At 40.4% G+C, this 19,064-nt stretch overlaps 1 protein-coding gene across 5 annotated transcripts in view; it reads right to left on the bottom strand.

The window, feature by feature from the left end:
* Positions 1 to 17,961, bottom strand: part of rgs14a (regulator of G protein signaling 14a) — a 22,531-nt gene extending 4,570 nt beyond the window's left edge. The window contains exons 1-12 of one of the 5 annotated variants that reach the window (XM_072668226.1): positions 17,845 to 17,961; positions 10,114 to 10,135; positions 8,317 to 8,486; positions 6,960 to 7,052; positions 4,841 to 4,984; positions 4,524 to 4,685; positions 2,499 to 2,577; positions 2,250 to 2,353; positions 1,830 to 2,033; positions 944 to 1,017; positions 605 to 731; positions 408 to 489 (exon numbers count right to left, since the gene is read on the bottom strand). In XM_072668226.1, the coding sequence (XP_072524327.1) occupies positions 408 to 489; positions 605 to 731; positions 944 to 1,017; positions 1,830 to 2,033; positions 2,250 to 2,353; positions 2,499 to 2,577; positions 4,524 to 4,685; positions 4,841 to 4,984; positions 6,960 to 7,052; positions 8,317 to 8,486; positions 10,114 to 10,135; positions 17,845 to 17,961 (1,378 nt within the window). Of the gene's footprint in view, positions 1 to 407; positions 490 to 604; positions 732 to 943; positions 1,018 to 1,829; positions 2,034 to 2,249; positions 2,354 to 2,498; positions 2,578 to 4,523; positions 4,686 to 4,840; positions 4,985 to 6,959; positions 7,053 to 8,316; positions 8,487 to 10,107; positions 10,136 to 13,752; positions 13,840 to 17,844 lie in introns of those variants that run through there. The other 4 variants (XM_072668227.1, XM_072668230.1, XM_072668228.1 and 1 more) reach the window with 4 other exon arrangements.
* Between the last annotated feature and the right edge of the window lie 1,103 nt (positions 17,962 to 19,064).

Here is a 19,064-nt window from a genome sequence, read left to right as displayed (position 1 = left end):
ACCAATTAACCTCTATACCTAATACAGAACACCCTCCATCACCTTATATAGTCCATGCCTCGTCTCGCTAGGGTTATCCAAGCCAAGGGTAGCTATTCCCACCGTTGGGCAATTGGTCAATATTCCGATATACCGTATATACTTATTTACATATATAGTCATTTGTGTTATTTAATTAACCGTCATATCTGATTGTTAGTTTAGATTTTTTAGAATAGTTAATATTGCCAATATTCACAAGTATGTTTAGCTTTATTGCTGATGTGCTTTGTCAGCATGGTTGAGACAGTCATGTCATTAAATCCACCTCAAATCTGAATACGAGAGAGAAAGAGTGTGAGAGAGAAAGAGCGTGAGAGTGTGAGAAAGAGAGAGTAGCTGGTTGGAATGCTTCTTTGCCGACTCACTTTTGACTCTGTCCAGACAGAGGGTCTTGTTGGCCAGGCGGAAGATGTTTGTACTCATGTTTAACGGTTCTTTTGATCCACTCTGATATGAAACGAGAGCACAGACTTGGTCATTAGGCTTCACAAGAAAGAACCAGTGTATAGAAGCTATAGCTACCACATACAGTATGTATGGGAACAACTGGAAAAACACACACCACAGTGACAACAGCATCCTGCGGTCGAAGGTTGTGTTTCTGGAGAACGGAGGTGAGAGCATCTCCCACAGTCTTACTGGACTTTGCCACGATTCCTGAAGTCTTCCCCGTAAACACTACCTCCAGTCTACAAAAACCCAAAAGAGAAAAGAAAGAAAAAAAAAGTCAAAATAGTTTAAGAGCAAACCCAAAAGGGGAACTTTACACTATGTGATCTATGAAAATACTGCAAAGGAGTAGGAGGAGTTCACTTAAGAGTAGCAGTAGCTGCATAACAGGACACCACTAAAAAAAACACAGCAACTGAAAAGCATGTGTGGGTCTGAGGGGCCGACTCACGTCAGTGTCACTCGGAGTTCCAGGGAGACTTGCTGGTCCCGGAGTACAGAGCTGTCCTGGTCTAAAGAGAGAGGCTGCGGCAGAAAACCACCACACCATTACAGACAAACACCCCACACAGAGCACAAATCATTCTAATTCAGCAACTACATATTACATATTACGAATTACATCCGATCGCACTGTCCATCAGCTGCTGATAAGAGTTACAATTCTATTAGCCCTGAGCCTGCACCACCCTTACCCAGTTCACTCACGCTTCTGTCTGTTTTATGACCATTAACAAATTGTAGCAATCTAGAACTGCATAATTAAGTTCTACATAGCTAAATAGACAGAAAGGCAGAGACATTGTGTGAGTGCCAACTGCCCAGTCACAGTTGCTTGCCAGTTGCTGGCACAAGAAGTCTTGCGCATGTGACCATGGTTGAAAGGTAAGCCTGTGTGAAAGTCCATTTTTTGAGTTTCCTGGTACTAAGATCATTTAAATGCTATATATAATGCTAGCTGCACCATTTAACAGCATTTAAATGTGAGTGGAGCCAGAAACCCTGTCCTGTAGCTGAACACCACAAATCAGAACACTTTTAAAACAGTAAACGTCTAAATATTAGGATCGCGTCTGTGGAGCGTTTAGGTGTTCATCAGACTGCCAGATAGAGAGGCGTGATTAGTCACTCCACAGAACACGTTTCCAGAGGCCTCGCGTAAGGCTTGCATGCAGCTGCCCATGCCACAAAACTTGTAAAGGCAGACTGCATGGTTAGGTGCTTGATTTTATACAACTACAGCAATGGCACTGAATGAAACACCAGAATTTAATGATTAAGAGATGGACAGATTTACATATTCACAAATATGTACATATCTACAGTACATGTCTGACCTTGTCCATGCCCTGAAGGTAGATGATGATGTCTTTCAGAGGAAATCCTCTCTTCTCACAAAGGCCACTCAGCATCTCCCGCAGGGGCAGACCAGGCCGGGCCGGAGCCAGACTTGCCGTGCCATCGGGCAGATATACACAGCAGTACTTATCTGCTCGGATCACAGAGTCTGAATCCGAGCCTACGGGACTCGAACTGCCATTCTTAAAGGGTCAAAAGAATAAGCGTTAAAGCATAAGAAAGGAGGGGAAAGACAGGGATGGGATGGATCAATGGACATCTGCTTGATTATCGTTTAATTACGGTCTCCTTAGCTGCTTAAAAGGCCGGCAGAACTTAGTGTTTACCACTAATCTTAAAATCTGGAATTTTTTTGATCAATGCATTAATGCCAGGCTTCAGTGTTCAGAAGTTCTCACCTCAAATCTGCCAGAGAGGGGGCACAGCTCCACACTGCTGTTGGACTTCACGGAAATCTGAGACTCCTGTCTAGCTACCGCCACCCGCCTATACGACACATCTGCTGAAGAACATGCACAGTTGAGTTAGACCTAGTGCTGCAAAACTATCCACATACACAAACGCAGACTACACTGAGATACACATTTACTACGCAGCAGATTACCAACTAAATAAATAAAATACAAATCAGTTCAGTCATACTGTACCTCCCCATGACCCTCTCTTCTCTACTCCTTTCTTTTTGTTGATTTTGCTGTCCAACAAAGGCATATTCACTTCCATGCTCTGTTCTCACACACACACACAAAATATTCTAGAATTTAACATTATCCTACAATTTATCTTTCCCCAGCAGACCAATTATGATGTTTGCATAGGCTTATGTACCAGGATTAGCCTAATTTCTTTTTACAATGACAATTTTCCAATAACAGATTGATGTGTTTTATATATTCTTCTCCATTCATAGTCCATCCAATGCCCACTTACACTGGGTAAAAACTCTTGACCTTTAACTGCCCACAGTATGGTATTTCCCCTGTCCAGTTGTATAAATACCACAAATATCACTCTTTTGGAGTATTACAGTAAACTTAGTTTAAAATGACAGTAAATTTAGCCAATAATTTTTCTTGTAATCAAACAGCCAGTCATGATGAGGGCGGGTTTACGGTCTTCTTCCTTTTACTCACTTGAACTGCAATTAAGCTCTGCAGAACCCAGGAGGCCTTGCAAAAACATCTTAGACGTGCTAACACTGTCAAATATAAAACCCCACATTTGTTTACTTAACGCATATTAAACTGCACATTATTATGCAGTTTAACAAACTATTGACCCAGGTCTGAGAAACTAGGAGAGATACAAGATGACCAATTGCACTTTTGGTTCTTGTCAGAATGGACTTTGTTTATTTTTTCACATTTTACATGACCTAAACAAAACACCAAACATATGTCACATTTAACACCCTTCTAGTTAGTGAGCCATTTGTGCAGTGGTGGCTCAGCGGTTAGAGTGCCGGGCTATTAATAACAGGGTTGTGGGTTCGATTCCCAGGCTTGGCTGTTGGGCCCTTGAGCAAGGCCCTTTACCCTCTCTGCTCCCCGGGTGCTGGAGTTGGCTGCCCACTGCTCTGGGTGTGTGTACTCACTGCCCCTAGTGCACTAGTGTGTGTGTTCACTACCACAGATGGGTTAAATGCGGAGGACACATTTCACTGTACAGTGACAAATACGTGCACCTTTACCTGACAAATACGTGCACCTTCAGGCACTCTTCTTGCTAGTGCAGCTGCATAAATTAGGCATACAGCCATACTCCCAGGTAATGGGTTTTACTTTAAGGCACTTCATGGCACTGTCCTAAGATATTCAGTTCATCAAATGTCCATCCTACTAGAGCTGCCATAGTCAACTGTTAAAGTTACTGTGAATTGAAACTGCTTATGAATCTTCCCACAGGCAGCGCCAACTGTGAAGTCTCAGGAGAGTTTTAAGCATCAATTTAAATGTCCGTTCTATGCATCTACGCAAGGGAGTTCACTCCAAGGCAATATCACAGGAGTCTTGAAAGCCTAATAGGTCAGTTTGCCTGGAAAGTTTGTTAGGGTAAGCAGATCACTGACATATTGAATAAAATATTTATTGGAAAATAAACCTAAGATAATTTGCAAAAATCATTCAACTTTAACTGTTCTATAAAGGGCCAATATCTTAACTTAAGAACTAGTGAAATCATGTTCACTTTCTACACTACTCAACATTTTCTATATATTAATCTACGAAAATGACCCATTTTGAATGTACTTTTTTGTGAGGTCACAACACACAGTATTTACTATCCACCTTTACAGCAGTTCGGCTCCATTCATTTACATTAAAGATACAGGGAGTATTCCCGCTCTGACTGCTTTGTGAACAAGTCATACTATGGGCAGTTAATCAGAACAGAGGTCATTTACACATTCATATACAAACACTAGTCTTAAAGGAACCAGATTAACACCGTTTAATTCTAAGGGATAGACAACATTGGAAATGGTCATGCAAAATTGAATGATGACTGGTATTGATACATAAACCTACAAAACTGAGTAAAAAAACAAGTCCCCGCCCATAATGAAATAAGTGTACTTGTTTAAACAACACAGCAACACAGGCCACGCCTGAAAGGACAGCACGAGAATAAACAAACCAATGAACGGAAAAACTGAATTATAGAAAACGTACCTTCCGGTCATTATTGTTGGGAGTGATGCACTCTCTGGAGCCCTTGTTCTGAGGCTGGAGGTCAGGCAGTGGCCGTCCCTCTACACTGGCCAGCATGCAGTTCTGATAGAGCGGAGAGCGCACAAAGCGCGCATAGCTATCAAACTTCATCAGCTTAAAGATCTGACCAGAGGAGGAAACCAATGTAGGACAAGCGCGCGCACACACACACACACACACACACACACACACACACACACACACACACATTTATATACAAGATGACATACGAAAATGGCCTGTTTTATAAACTGTGAATGGGTGCATGTGTTCTGCACCTGTTGCTGTGCCTTGCTGAACATGTCAGGTGTGGGTTTCTCTAGATCGCTCTCTTCTGTGCGAGCCGTGTCGTCTATATTGACAGCGTGGAAGGAAGCTTCAGACAGATAAAGATCGTAGATGGAGCGAGCCTCCTTCTTCAGCTGAAGTGAGCAGAAATAGGCAAATGACAAGTTTTCTAATTCTGGTGAAATCCAAAACTCAAAGGGTCTATGTCATGGATGGTCAAGCCCCAAACCATTTACATAGTCATCTACTCAGCCTAATGTCAAAAGAGTAGGACTCTCTGGTGCAGATAAACATGAACCTATTGGCACTATGCCTAAGCCCCCAGCATTGAGCTGGAGAAAGTAAAGTCTCAGGGTGTTTTTTTTATATATATATATATATATATATATATATATTTTTTTTTTTTTTTTTTTTTTTTTTTTTTTTTTTTTTAAGAGATAGCACAAGAGAGAGAGAGAGAGAGAGACAGAAAATAAATAAGACTAGTGATGCCACAGGAAATCTACAATACAGTAAATTACATCATATTAAAAAAATGTGTATTTCTAAATCTCTACAGAGGATTACAGAAGTAATAAACAGCACTATAAGTATATTCCTCACCCTTTCCCATATTATAACCATTCTTTTATGTAAGGAACCAGGTTGAAATTCTACAAGTCATCGATGCCATCTATGGCCGGAAGTCCAAGAGACCACATTCAGCCCTGCCAAGAGCCTTAGTTCCGCTCCTCTACCTCCTACACATCTACAGTACTGCTGGCCAATAAGTCTGCCAGTTCACACACAGACCTGTGTAGTCAGCAGGCACCACATAGTGTGTTCAGCTACCCTGCGATGATGCAGGAGCTGAAAGTAAAAAAAAAAAAAAAAAAAAAAAAAAAAATGCAGTGACCTACATCACTCATTTTAGCTCAAGTGTATGCTTGCTTTCATTTAACCAACGCTGGAAAGATAACTAGGTAAGCCCCTCCCACCAAAGGAGCTACGAGACACTTTAGAGTTTCAGGGCAATATCAAAATATACAGCAACATTGTGCTAGCTTTCCCCAGAGATTTAAAGCAACTGTGTTCATCCTAATCAAGTTCTCACATAAATGCCCATAATTCTGAAGCGTCAGACTGTGAAACCCAAGGCTTGTTTTTTGCCTTCGTCAGAGTTCCTCAGAAGCACACCACAGCTCTCTTGGTTCTTGTTTAAAGAGTGCTTTTAAAACAAGTGCTTGTATTGTCCTTTTCGTCCATGTTGTATAATAATTTTTTGCTTTGAAAAAAGTAGATTCTTTATCTAGAACTAGCTAGATTTCTATCTCTTCTATAATATTTCTATTAATCCAATACTGGCATTTTCATATGTTCAGGTTCAGACAACCCTGGCGAAACCTGTGTGTGTTACTAATATTCTCTGTTTACTGATATTCTGTATGTGTTATTCTTATTCTGAAAATAAGGAAATAAATAACACTATTTTCACAGATTTTAATTTTTTTAAGCATTTTTACTTGTTGGGCAGCTATTAATTTGGACACCCTTTTCCACTGCTCACAGAACACACACATTTCCAGTCATTCATTCCAGTCATTCCAATTCCAAACATTTTCCCCCCCAATAACGTGCAAATATGCAGACATTAATTGCACATAAATGTGCAGGTGTGTGTTTTCTGTGAGCAGTGTACATATTTTCACTTCAATAATGTGTTCTGACATTTGATGACTACAATTTGATGGCTACTTGGACATTAATAGAACTTTTTTTTTTACTTTTAGGAAGCAGAACTTCTATACTACACTGTTATTTAATTTATGAGTCCATATCAAGAAAACTATCCTGTGGATTTCTGTTGTGACTGTTGTGTTTCATTAAAAATATTGTCAGTCAGGTCACAAGACCCCCCAAACAGCAATCAGTAAGCAATTAGCAGTAATAACAGCAATCAGTCGGTAAGCAGTCAGTATCCTAAGGCACTTTTGGTGATGTCAAGGGTGACTTCTACATTTCAAAATCAAGGAAAGACAAATTAACAAATAAGGACATGCCCTGGACATTTAGGCCAGGACTAGCATGCCAGGACCAGCAAACCAAGACTATAAATCTTTGTAACAGTACCTCATCCAGATTAGTAGCTGGAATCTTCTGGAACTTCTCACAGGCCTGCCAGAACAGGATGTTCTCAGCACTGACTTCTGATTTGAGAAAAGCCTGAGGATCACATTCAAATGACATTTTACACTAAAAGTTTAGTTTTGAAGTGATATTTTCTCTTAAATACTAATATTAGTGTTAATACTACATTAAATTCCCTTAGAAATGTGAATTCTATATATTTCCTTTCGCGCACACACACCCAGAGCGGTGGGCAGCCAACTCTAGCACCCTGGGAACCCTGTTATCGATAGCCCGGCGCTCTAACCGCTGAGCCACCACTACTGACATTTATAACAAACCTATTAACAACGATAGAAGATAGTTAGTGTAGTTATAGAAGATGAACACAAAACACTGCAACAAATAATCTGTTTACTGATTAAATTAATGTCCATAAAACTGTTTCACAAGACCGTCCCAGAGATGTTTTTTGTAATGACTGAAAAACAAAAAAGTATAAACTATGTACATGAGTCTTGCAAAATTGCTGATCTAGACTGTATGACAAAAGTCTGGGTTGTGCAACTTCATGAGTCAAACCACAGCTACATTACAGACCAGACCAACTCACACCAAAGTGCCACCCCCGCCTTCCCTTTTTTACTGAAAGAGGCACACATGGACGTCTGTCTTTCTAATAAACCAATCTGTAGGTGGTCAAGATTTGTACGCACCTAGAGCACATCACTGTGAGGCATGAGTTCTATATAGATGTGGCGCCACAGGCCAATCAGAAAGCTTGCCACATTTTTACACTGAGAAGTTGCACCGATTCCAGACACCATCTGGTGACGCGAAGATAACAGGCAGACGCAAAGCTTCGCCCGAAACACAAACTGGCAGACTAGCAACACTATTAGTCATCTATGGACTGGAATATAAACAGATTTCAATCTATTTTAGAGAAAATAGGACATGTAGTTGCATGCACATGATGTACAGACTGCAAAAGCACTGCACACAAACCAAAACGAACTCTTATTATATAGAACATATAACATATAGAATTTATAAAAATTCAAATAGCTAATGTAATGCAGACGTAATTGCACGGTATCTAACACCATTCTTTATAAGCATGGACACTGAACCTTAAAAAAAACCTAAATCCATACCTTTTGCCCATTTTTAGGGCATCCACTCTGCAGAACGCTACTATGTATCGAATGCATTTCCATTATCTGCATTAGCCTTATAGCTCCAGGGCAACAGGTCTTGGCTGGTTGACAATTTTTGAGTTAAGAAGCAAAACGGAGTAATATGCTGGAAATGTAACAAGCTTCTCCTCCCCCCCAATACATCAGATTTAGGCTCTTACTGTGAAGTAGCGAACTCCAACTGGGTCCTCCAGCAGCCGTTCAAAGCACACAGCCCAGCTGACCACCCTGCTGGCCGGACCGTCTGTTCCAGGAAGACCTGTACCTCCAGTAGAGCCGCCATTTAGACTGGGGCTGCTGCCTGTACCTGACAACCTGGACATGTTCAACTCTGCAGAGAGAGAGAGAAAGTAAGTGAAAATGTTATATTTACACACACAAATAAATATAGAACTGATAATACTATTACTCCTACAACTACTATTAACGCTCCTACCATTTCCACTACCACTTCTACTTCTCCTATTACCACACTACTGCTACAACTACTATTAAATGCTCCTACCACCATCACTGCTTCTACTGCTACTCCTATTACCCCACTACCACTTCTCTTATAACTGCTGCTGCAACTACTATTAACCCTCCTATTACTACCACCACTCTTACTACTCCTATTACCACACTTCTACAACTGCTACTAATGGTCCTACTACCACCACCACCACCACCACCTCTACTACTCCTCCTACTACCCCACTTTTGCTTCAACTACTATTAATGCTCCTACTACCACCTCCACCACTGCTGCTTCTACTACTACCATAGTATTCCCCATTACCCCACAACTGCTACTCCTATCACTGCTGCGGCAACTACTATAAAATTATACCATTACTACCACCACTACTGCCGCTTCTACCGCTCCTATTACCCCACTACAGCTACTCCTATTACTACTGATGCAACTACTATTAACACTCCTATTACTTCCACCACCACCACCACCACTTCTACTACTCCCCCCATTACCCCACTACTGCTACAACTACTAATAATGCTTCTGCTACTGCTTGGAGAGTTTGGTTCCCATCACTGCAACTGTAAAAAAACAGATACGTTTCATTACGTCGTCACTAAGTTTCTCTATGATTAACCATTCAATTTCACTGATTATACATTTTAACCCTTGAATTATACAGAAATGTGGAAAAACTGGTTGGACTCTTCTTTAAAGATCTTTTAAACCAAATCTGATCAGATCCATACAGTGCAGGTGACTAGCACAGACATTTCTGACACATTTAAGACTTTTAAGGCCAGAGTGGCAACCGGACCGGCTTTAATATTTGAAGACTAAGGCCAAATAACTAAACCAGTGAGGCCAGGTGCACTCTGATAAACAGAGAGTAATAAGAGTGGGCATCCTTATTTCAAAAGAGCAAAGTCTTTTCAGTTTTCAGTCACAAAGAAACACTATCTGTGCTAACTGACCGTATTCTGCAGATGTAACTAAGCTGAATGACTCTGGAGGAGAGTTTCTCTAAAGTTGAGTTTAGAAGTGAAACAGAAAAGCAGTCTGCAGAGGTTTGGGCAGAGTTCCTCAGTGTATCCATCAATCACAGTGAAACCCCTCACTGTCTGCCTTTATCCCTCTCTCCATTTGGTCAGAACTCATCCTCTGTACCATCTGTCTTCTGCTGGGGGAGTTAATGAAGTCCCTCAATGCTAAACTTTTACAAGCAAAGTACTCAGCGGATGGTTTTTAATCTGATGTCATGCCTATTGTCCATCCCTGCGACCATCCATCACTTTCTAAATCTTGTGTTACAAATGCTAAAAAGAGAGGTAAACAAATACTGCTCGTTTTTTCTCCATTCAAGTTGAATCTAAAGTGTCTGGAGCTCAGCAATCTCTCTGCTCTTCACCAGCAGCTTTCACAACACAGAGATTAGACATGTCAATCAGGACAAAAAAAAAAAAAAAAATCAACAGAAATCAACATAACTCACACTTACCCCCATCCGAAACTGCCTGCATCTGCAAGAACAACCAACAAACAAAAAAGTCATACACTGTTTAAAAGGCCTGCACGAGCGAGCGTGTGCATTTTGTCATTTTGGGGGCGGAGAGGTAAGGTGACAACAGCTGAACAGTTTGTTTTTGAACATTGTTTTTTCTTTTTTTGGTTTCTTTGCATGGCCTGTTTTTGAATGCTGTTTTTGCACTTTGCTCACTGGAGAGTGGAAGCTGTCACACAGGAAACGGGTGTTTCATCTTCTCACTCTCATGACTTTGCCATATCTGACGCCACTCTCATCACGAGTCTTGACTTCTCAATGAAGGCCTGCGGCACGTAAAAACACCTTTCATACTCTCAGCTCTACGGAGGCGGCATTCGGCCGAACGCATTTGAGGGCATTAAGCTGTGGTCAGAGATGCACAGAGTCAGAGATGCAGGGGAAGAGGTGCACTGAGTAAGACCCAACCTCACTATTTAGGCCTACTATTTGTGGCTGAGGAAATCTTATAAAAGGTAGGGTTCTATTGTTTTAGCAATACAGACACCCATCAAATAAAGCTCCGATATGAAAGTCATACAGCATACGAAACCAGTGCCATTTCCACTTTGCAGTTTTTCCCACCTCAAGCATAAGATCCATATTATGTTTTTTCTACAGACATGGAAGCCATTTTGGTACCACCCATCACAAATAATACATCATTCAAGTTATTCTATTTTGTAAATGAATTTTATATGTCAAGGGCTTCATTATTTGTTAAAAATACTTTTACAATTTTTTAATCAAATAAGAGTGACTTTTATTCCATTATTTGATTTAATTCTCAAGAACATTATTAATCAACATTCATTTATGCAGCATTTTTTTTTTTAACAAAATGAACCTGTGACGGAGTAGCAACTACTTTGATTATTTAAACACAACAGAAAGTGGGTGAGTGAGACAGATGAAAGTGGGTAAGTAAACCAAATGTGGTTAACAGAATATAGTGACTATGCATCTTTACAAAGGCTGGTCTTTATTACAGTAATGGAGGACAGTAAAGCTCCACAATAAAGCAAGAATTAACACCCAACAATTACTGCAGTCTATTAAACTATATTAGGGATGGGCAATATTTCTGTTTTCTCTACCGTCAGGCTCATTTAGTAGACTGGTTCATCCACTTGCAACTGCAGTGGTTTTTTTCCCCTCCCAACTGTTTTCAGAGCGTGACCTCCCACAGCATCCCCAACCTGTAGCACTCTTAAATGCACATGGGGAATGAGTTTATTTGGCCATGTACTAGAAATCTGACATCAGACACCATTATTGAGATACTGTCAACATTTTTTTTTTTTTTTTTTTTTTTAAATACCACAGTACCATTCTCCACCAACAGGCTTGGGCGGTATGTCAGAATCTTGACAACTGTGCAAGTAGGTTCATGAATAGTTTTCTTCCTAAGAACCGTTGCTGAATAGTTGGAAAGGTTGGAAAAGTCCAACCTTTCCAGTATTTCTCTGCAATACATAATAAATAAATAAAAGAATAATCAGCATCGACCCACAGTTCCCAGTATTGGTGCATTCCACCCCAATCTCACACACACAGACACACAGCACCAGTTTCAGGCTTTCCTGACACCACAGGCATTACTGCAGAAGCTTTTCCTACACGTTCCTGTCCAGACGTCTATGGAATGCTGACGCTCATATTTTTGATCACCATAGCAACAAGGGGAGACTTTATTGTTTCTTTGTTTGTTCAGTGATTTATCTCTACCACCACCAAACCCCACCCATGCACACATACAAGTTTTTGAAGCACGATGCATCAGCATTCTGAGTGACAATCCACATCATTTTTTCTGAAACCTGTGATAATTACAGCTGGGGTACAACATCATAGAGCCTGCAGGCAGGCTGCATATCTTGTCAATCTCAAGCACCACTGCGGCAGATGTGGCCATCTGAGAAGACCTTTCTGCAAGAGCAGATTTCCATAAGAGAAATGAAGTTTCAATGCACAGTAAGCCAAGGACTGCACATTATTTTAGTAATGTACTACTATCATCATCCTTTTGCTGCCTATTGTGATTCAGATATGCCTTAATATACAATACACACTATATGGTCAAAAGTAGTGGGACACCTGCTCATTCACTGTTTGTGAATAGTGAATTTAGGGGGAATTAAAAAGAGTTTATCCTACTTTTGTTGGAGTAACTGTCTCGACTATGCAGGGAAAGCTTTCTACTAGATTTTAGAGCATTGCTGTGTGGATTTCATTGCATTTAGTGACAAGAGTATTAGTGAGCTCAAGATGTTGAATGATCACCACCCAACCTCATTCCAAAAGTACTGGATGGAGCACCACCATTCTAGAGAACACAGTTTGACTTCTCCACAGCTCAGTGCTGGGCGGCTTTATACCCCACACCTGACCAATGGTGCCATTAGATTCAGAGAGTCCTATTCTACTGACAATACAGGGACTAGATAAGCCCCTTATGCTCCCTATTGCAAGTAAATGTTCCATCAAAATATTTTAAAGCTGCATATATTATAAGGTGAAATTGCTACATAATTATGCTGATAGTCCACACGCTGTAGTGAAAGTAAGCACACACACAGTCAGTGTGACAAACCAGAGGTGTCGATACACAAAGGGCTGTGACTAATACAAATCAGCTTTGTGTATTAATTGACAGTCTAGGCTTAGAGGGCCTGGGAAGGTTAGTGTCTACCTCACGTTTGGTCAACACTACCAATATCACCATTAAGCATGATTATTAATAGAAACAGCATACTGGTGTAAATGGGTATTGGTAGCAGGCTTATGTCTGCATTAATGACAGAAACCAGTCCTGATAATACTGCAAATGATTAATTCCAGATTCAGAATCAAAGAATCCAGAAGTGAGCTGTAACTAGTTACTCTGAATGTTTCCCCCCTCAACTAGTTTCATACACAAGGGTTTCTCTTAAGTGCTGCCTTTTCTGGCCTGAACCTTTTGTACTTCTACGAGTTTTCATTGGTACAGTGATTTTCCATTTTCTCGCTAAACTAACAATAGTCTTAGCCAGTTTTCCCCAAACCCAGATTTAGCCTAAGCCTAGACTTAAGAATTTCCTATGGTGATTCACCGCCAGCACTGTGTGATTCAGTCCAAACCCTACCTTCAATCATTTCCAGGACACCAGCCCCATATTCTATTAACTAAGAGTTTAGGCTACTCTTACAGTGACTGCCCAAAATGTGCTATTTAAATTCATACAGCATCACTAAAGAAGCCCGAAAAGTCAGGTTTGTCATCCTCCTCTTCTGGACCACAACATTAGACTGTGGTTAACATTGTCCAACCCACCTGATTAACCTCATCAAGGGCTTAGAAGGTGTGGGAAACACACCGGGCAGTGCTACTGATCCTTCATCAATGAAGGCTGGCCATACCATTCAGCTTCTTCAGACCAGCAAACATAAACTGAAACTAACAGTTAAACTGGTAAAACACCACCGAATCTTCGAAGACCGAAGTTCACAGACTGCAGTTCATTGAAGTCACCATCCAGTGAGTCTTACACACATCCTCTTTACAGCACACACACCCCAACCTTCTGAACGAAGTGTAATAGAAATGGCCACACTTACCAGCTGACAAGTCGGCACTGCCAGAGTTTTCATCTTGCTCGACATGGCTACATCAGTGTGCATTCGATCCAGCCGAGGACGAGGATGTCACACCAAAAACAAGCACACCCTATGGCAATATTACTTCACGCCCCATTACTTAGCACTCCGTGTCATTTCCTGTTTCAAAGGGAAGTCTTGCCATAGCAACACACCACAAGGGGAAGCGGTTACTCTGACTAAAAACCTCTCTTTCTTGACCTTGTTGAGCAACTCCGCTACATGAACAGCACAATGCGCTGCCTCTACACCTGGCCCGAATCTACCCTGACAACCACAAGTCAGGGCAGGGACCTCCATTCAAACTGAAATCACTGTACACACACACATGCCTTGCTAGTTCTGACATGAAAGCTAATAGATTTGAAGAAAGTGTTGTTGGAAATGATTCTCTGGTCACAATAGTGGTTTAAAGACAGGTAAACTTGCTGCACATTTTCCAGTATTTCATTTCAAATACATTTTACTTTCGATATGTTTTTTTAATTAGCTCTAACTATTACTTTTGCTCAATGTAAATCCATGCCAAGAAGCAATCTGTTCATATATTGTGCAAAATAGTAACCTAAAAATGCAGGTGCAACAAAACTGTCAACAATATAAAAACAAATATGGTGCACCTGATGCCTAGTTTCCACTAAGAATTAGAGCTGGGCAATATGACAATATTTTATCATATTCGGATACATTTTGTTATACACAATATACACAATATGCTTTTCTAAGCATATCGAGAATACGGTTAGTGCTAAGAAACACTGATCAGCTGCAGGTTTTATTAAAAACAGTGTAATTAGACTGATTTCATTGGATGAAGAGCAGCAGATGTTGAATAAGAATCCCTGTATTCAGTACAGGAGACTTTCTGTCGCTACTGATGTTTTTAGTGTGATTACATATTTTGTGATAAATATCATGTACCACGAAAAAAAGTCTTTAATATCGTGATATAGTATTTTTACCATATCACCCAGCTGTACTAAGCATGCACCAAAGTTGGAATTCCAGAGCAATGCACTTAGTGCACAGGTTTAGAGAGTTTATCCTGCTTTTGTTGGAGTAACTGTCTTTACTGTTCAGGACAGGCTCTCTTCAAAATTCTGTACTGCTGTGAAGATTTAATTGCGTTCAGCGACAACAGTGTTGATGAGGTCAGGATGTTGGATGATCACCTCCCCAACTCATCCCAAAAGCACTAGATGGAGCACAATCATTTCAGAGAACACAGTTCCACTTAGTCACAGCCCATAACCCGTAGCCAATTGGTTAATGTTAACTCTCTGGATAGTCCTATTCTATTGGCAATACCTCTCTACAGGGACTAGATAAGCTGTGTGTGTGCATTCGCACATCTGTGTCAGCAATCAGTATGGCTAAATGCATTCCTTAGAAGAAGCGCATACAAACATCTGAACTGATTTTCAAATCTCACATTTACCAAGCTTGTCCACAAGGGGGCGCTATTAGTACTCAAAAAGCTCACTTCACTATGAATCACAGATCTACAGTACATATCTGCAATTGACTGAAAACTATTTGAATTACAGACAAATGTTGGTGTAGAGGGCAACGATATTGCCCTCCCTGTGGCAGACTGGGGTTACTCCTTGGGAAAAAGCCAAAGTCTACATTCTCTTACCTGTGTAACATGATTCCAATGGAAGTCAAACAGGATACAAGCAATAGCCCTATGCTGTAAACTGTAAATATGTATTTCTATAGGGCTGTAAAGGCAGTAAACTAAATAAAAGGCAGCTATGTTAATGCAGTAGTCCAGCATCACCTAACGTTCTGTTCTTCTGGAGTTCAATAAATCAGATATCACTTTCTCTTATGTCAAATCTAAACATCTATCTGATGCCAATATGGTTTCAGTATTATCATGCCTCCCTAGCTTTTATCCATACATGTTTGGTGCAAATAGGAAGAGCGTAACAATTCACAAGATGTATAATCTAGCAGTTTAGAGGTGTCCAATTACAACACCTACACAACATTTTCCAATACAGCAAAACACAAGGAGTGGCTGAAAATGGGATTCCATGATGGTCGAATTTGCATTTGGAAGCTGTTCAGAGAGACTCTTAACATGTGGCCCAAAGAGGTGTTGATGCAAGTAAAGTAGGCCATCACTGGACTGAAAAACGAAACTATTAGAGAGGTAGCAGAAACTTTAGGAGTGGCCAAACTAACAGGACATCTGAGACAATCTTAAAAAGGAGGAATGCACTGGCGAGCTCAGCAACACTGAAATGCCTGGAAGACCATGGAGGACAACTAAAGTGGATAATTGCAGAATTCTTTGCTTGGTGAAGAGAATTTTATTCACAAGAACAGGAGGCGCAGACATATTGTCAATGTCTACAATCAACAGATATCTTTATGTATGTAAAGACAGAGGGTTTACCTCAAAACACAAACACCTGGAAACACTCAAGAACATGATGGCCTGGTACAAGAAACTATCTAAACAAGCCTGATCAGTTCTGGAAGATTCCTTGGGCAGATGAAACTAAGCCTAACCAAGAGAATACAGGAAGGAGAAGAATATGAAGGGACAAAAGAAAGGGGTCATAATCCAAAGCTCAGCCCAACAGAGCATGCTTCTCACTTCCTGAAGGCAAAACCGAAAAGCAAAAAGTGACACAATCAATCAGTAAAGGCCTGGCAAGTAAACCCGAAGGCTAAGAGGTTAAACTACTCTTCCATTAATATCAACCGTAAAGGTTATTCAGGTGTCTGTACTTTGGTTGGATCTGCCTCAAGTACTATTAAATCCAGGCCACATTTCAAATATCTCTCAAACGTATTGGGACACATGCTTATTCATTGTGTCTTCTGAAATCAGTTATCAAGAGAGTTTATCCTGCTTTTGTTGGAGTAACTGTCTCTGCTGTGCAGGGAGACCGCTTTGAGGATTTGATTGCACTAGTGAGCTCAGGATGTTGGATGATCACCACCTTACCTCACTCCCTGGAATGATGGAGCACCCACACTGTTCCACTGCGCCACAGTCTAATGCTGGGAGACATTATACCCGCCTAGCCCACGCCTGGCATTAGGCATGGTGCCAAGAGGTTTACAACAGGTTTATGGGCAATAGGTTCATCTGCTCCAGAGGGTCTTATTCTATTGGAAACACGTCTCTACAGTGATTAGAGAAGCTGTGTGCGCATTTGCACATCTAATGGAATGCATTCATCAGAAGGGGAGTCCACAAACATTTGGCTACAGTTAATAACATTGGGAAGTGCATAAGTGCATGTCCTTATTTTGGGCTTCCATGTCTATTGGTAAAATATATAAAATATATCCAATACAATTCATCCAAATATGCTTAAGATACATACATGAAATTTTAATGACTAAATTAAGAAATGTACAATATATAAATATTAAATAAATACATGTTAGTAGACTAAAGTCATTAGAGGTTTTCAGGTTGGCCGGGCTGTAGCTATGAAACATGACAGAAAGCAGAAAGTTCCAGAGTAGTGGTAAAGAAATAAACGTGCTACAAATGGTTTGAGCAATGTCACAGAAAAAAACACTTTCGGTTCCATGAAAAGAACCATATTTGTTATGAAGATGTGGGAGGGTGAAGAACCTTTAAAACTGGTAAAGAACCTATACATCAGGTTACATCAGGGTTCTTTATGGAATTAAAAGTGGTTCTTCTTTGGCATGGCTGAAGCAACCATTTGTAGCACCTCCATTCTTAAAAGTGTGTACAAAAATGAGCATGCTCATACAGTGTTTACTGTTTGTAATGTTAATATGTTTACTGTGATGTGACAAAGGAATCAATAATAATGTAAAAAATAATAATAAAAAAAGTATTTCTTGTTAAAGCACCAGCATTGCTTACAAATACTACACATTCATCTAAAGCATGCTCCCGTACCACCAAAGAGGCTGCAAGCTGATTTTTCTCAGTGTATTTGGACCACATCTTCAGTAAAGACACTAGCACTAACACTAGCTCCAAGCAGACAGAAACACAGCTCCTTTTGTGGAAGCAAACTCTCAAGCTCACCTTGAGAGCAAACTCACCTTCTGTTGGGTAGGAAGCAGTTTGGAGGTCAACCTCCTGCTGACCTTTGCCTTAAAAGATCCTCCCATGACCCAGCGAGAACCTAAGGCCTTAGCTAAACCTCTGACTGCCACCATTCTCTGAGTGAGGTTAAAGCAGTTTTAAAAACCCAGCTAAACTGAAGGGCTTTGGTCTACTGAGATGATGGGGCTCTCAGTTTGCGTGCAAGTCCACTGTCCTGAGCAGCAGGTGGCCTAATGAAGCGTAATTAGACAGCGGGCTGCTAAGGGAAATTTTTTTCTTAATGTTACAGCGCCTTCTGGTGGACAGGGAGGAAAATTGCAATGTCACCGTTACAAATCCTTTAGACTTTTATACTTTTGGTGGCCTTTGCTTAAGGACATAAAATGTCATAAAAGACACGTGTAGGAAGGATTTGCATTGCTAAACATTGTTTTGTTTACTTTCTCACTTCATTCCACCTCATTTCACATTAGTACTGTACAGCGTGCCATTCCATAAAGCCTCATGTGGAAATTTAAAACATGGCAAATAGATAACATTAAAATATATGAATGTCCATTATTACCAACATATTTGTCACATATTATGTGCAATATATTATATTTTATATTATATACATATTATGTGCAAATATGCTAGATTATTGGTAATTGTCCATTTTTAAAGATAGGACATATGTTTAGGCTGTATATCAATATAGGGACTTATGTTTAGCATATAGATTAGACTGTCGTGCAAAAACCATGTATCGCCAAAACAACATTACAGAAAAAGGAGAAAATGGAATGGAATGTAAAAAGATTTCCAAGCCATTTTGGAGCATTTCTAGTGACCGATTCAAAGCATAGCCGTGAGGATTTGATTGCATTCGGTGACAAGATTGTTAGTGAGATCAGGATGTTGGATGATCGCTACCACGCCTGTTCTCCAACTCCTAAAAGAACCCATTGTATCACCCTTATGCCAACCTTATCCCCAACCAACTCCCCAACTCATCCCAAAATGATTGGATGGAGGACCACATCTGGCATTAGGCATAGTCCTGTTCTGTTGGCATATGTTGTGTCAGCAATGGGTGCAAGTTAAAGCCGAATGCAATAATTAGAATTTCTATATATAAATATGGCGCGCACACACACACACACACACACACACACACACACACATATATACATAATCAAATCCTCACGGCTATGCTCCATAATCTAGTAGAAAA

Source organism: Salminus brasiliensis, chromosome 2 (genome assembly GCF_030463535.1).
Source record: "Salminus brasiliensis chromosome 2, fSalBra1.hap2, whole genome shotgun sequence".
NCBI classification, from domain to species: Eukaryota; Metazoa; Chordata; class Actinopteri; order Characiformes; family Bryconidae; genus Salminus; species Salminus brasiliensis.
The sequence above is the reverse complement of the archived record's forward strand: the minus strand, read 5'-3'. Positions and strand labels throughout refer to the sequence as shown.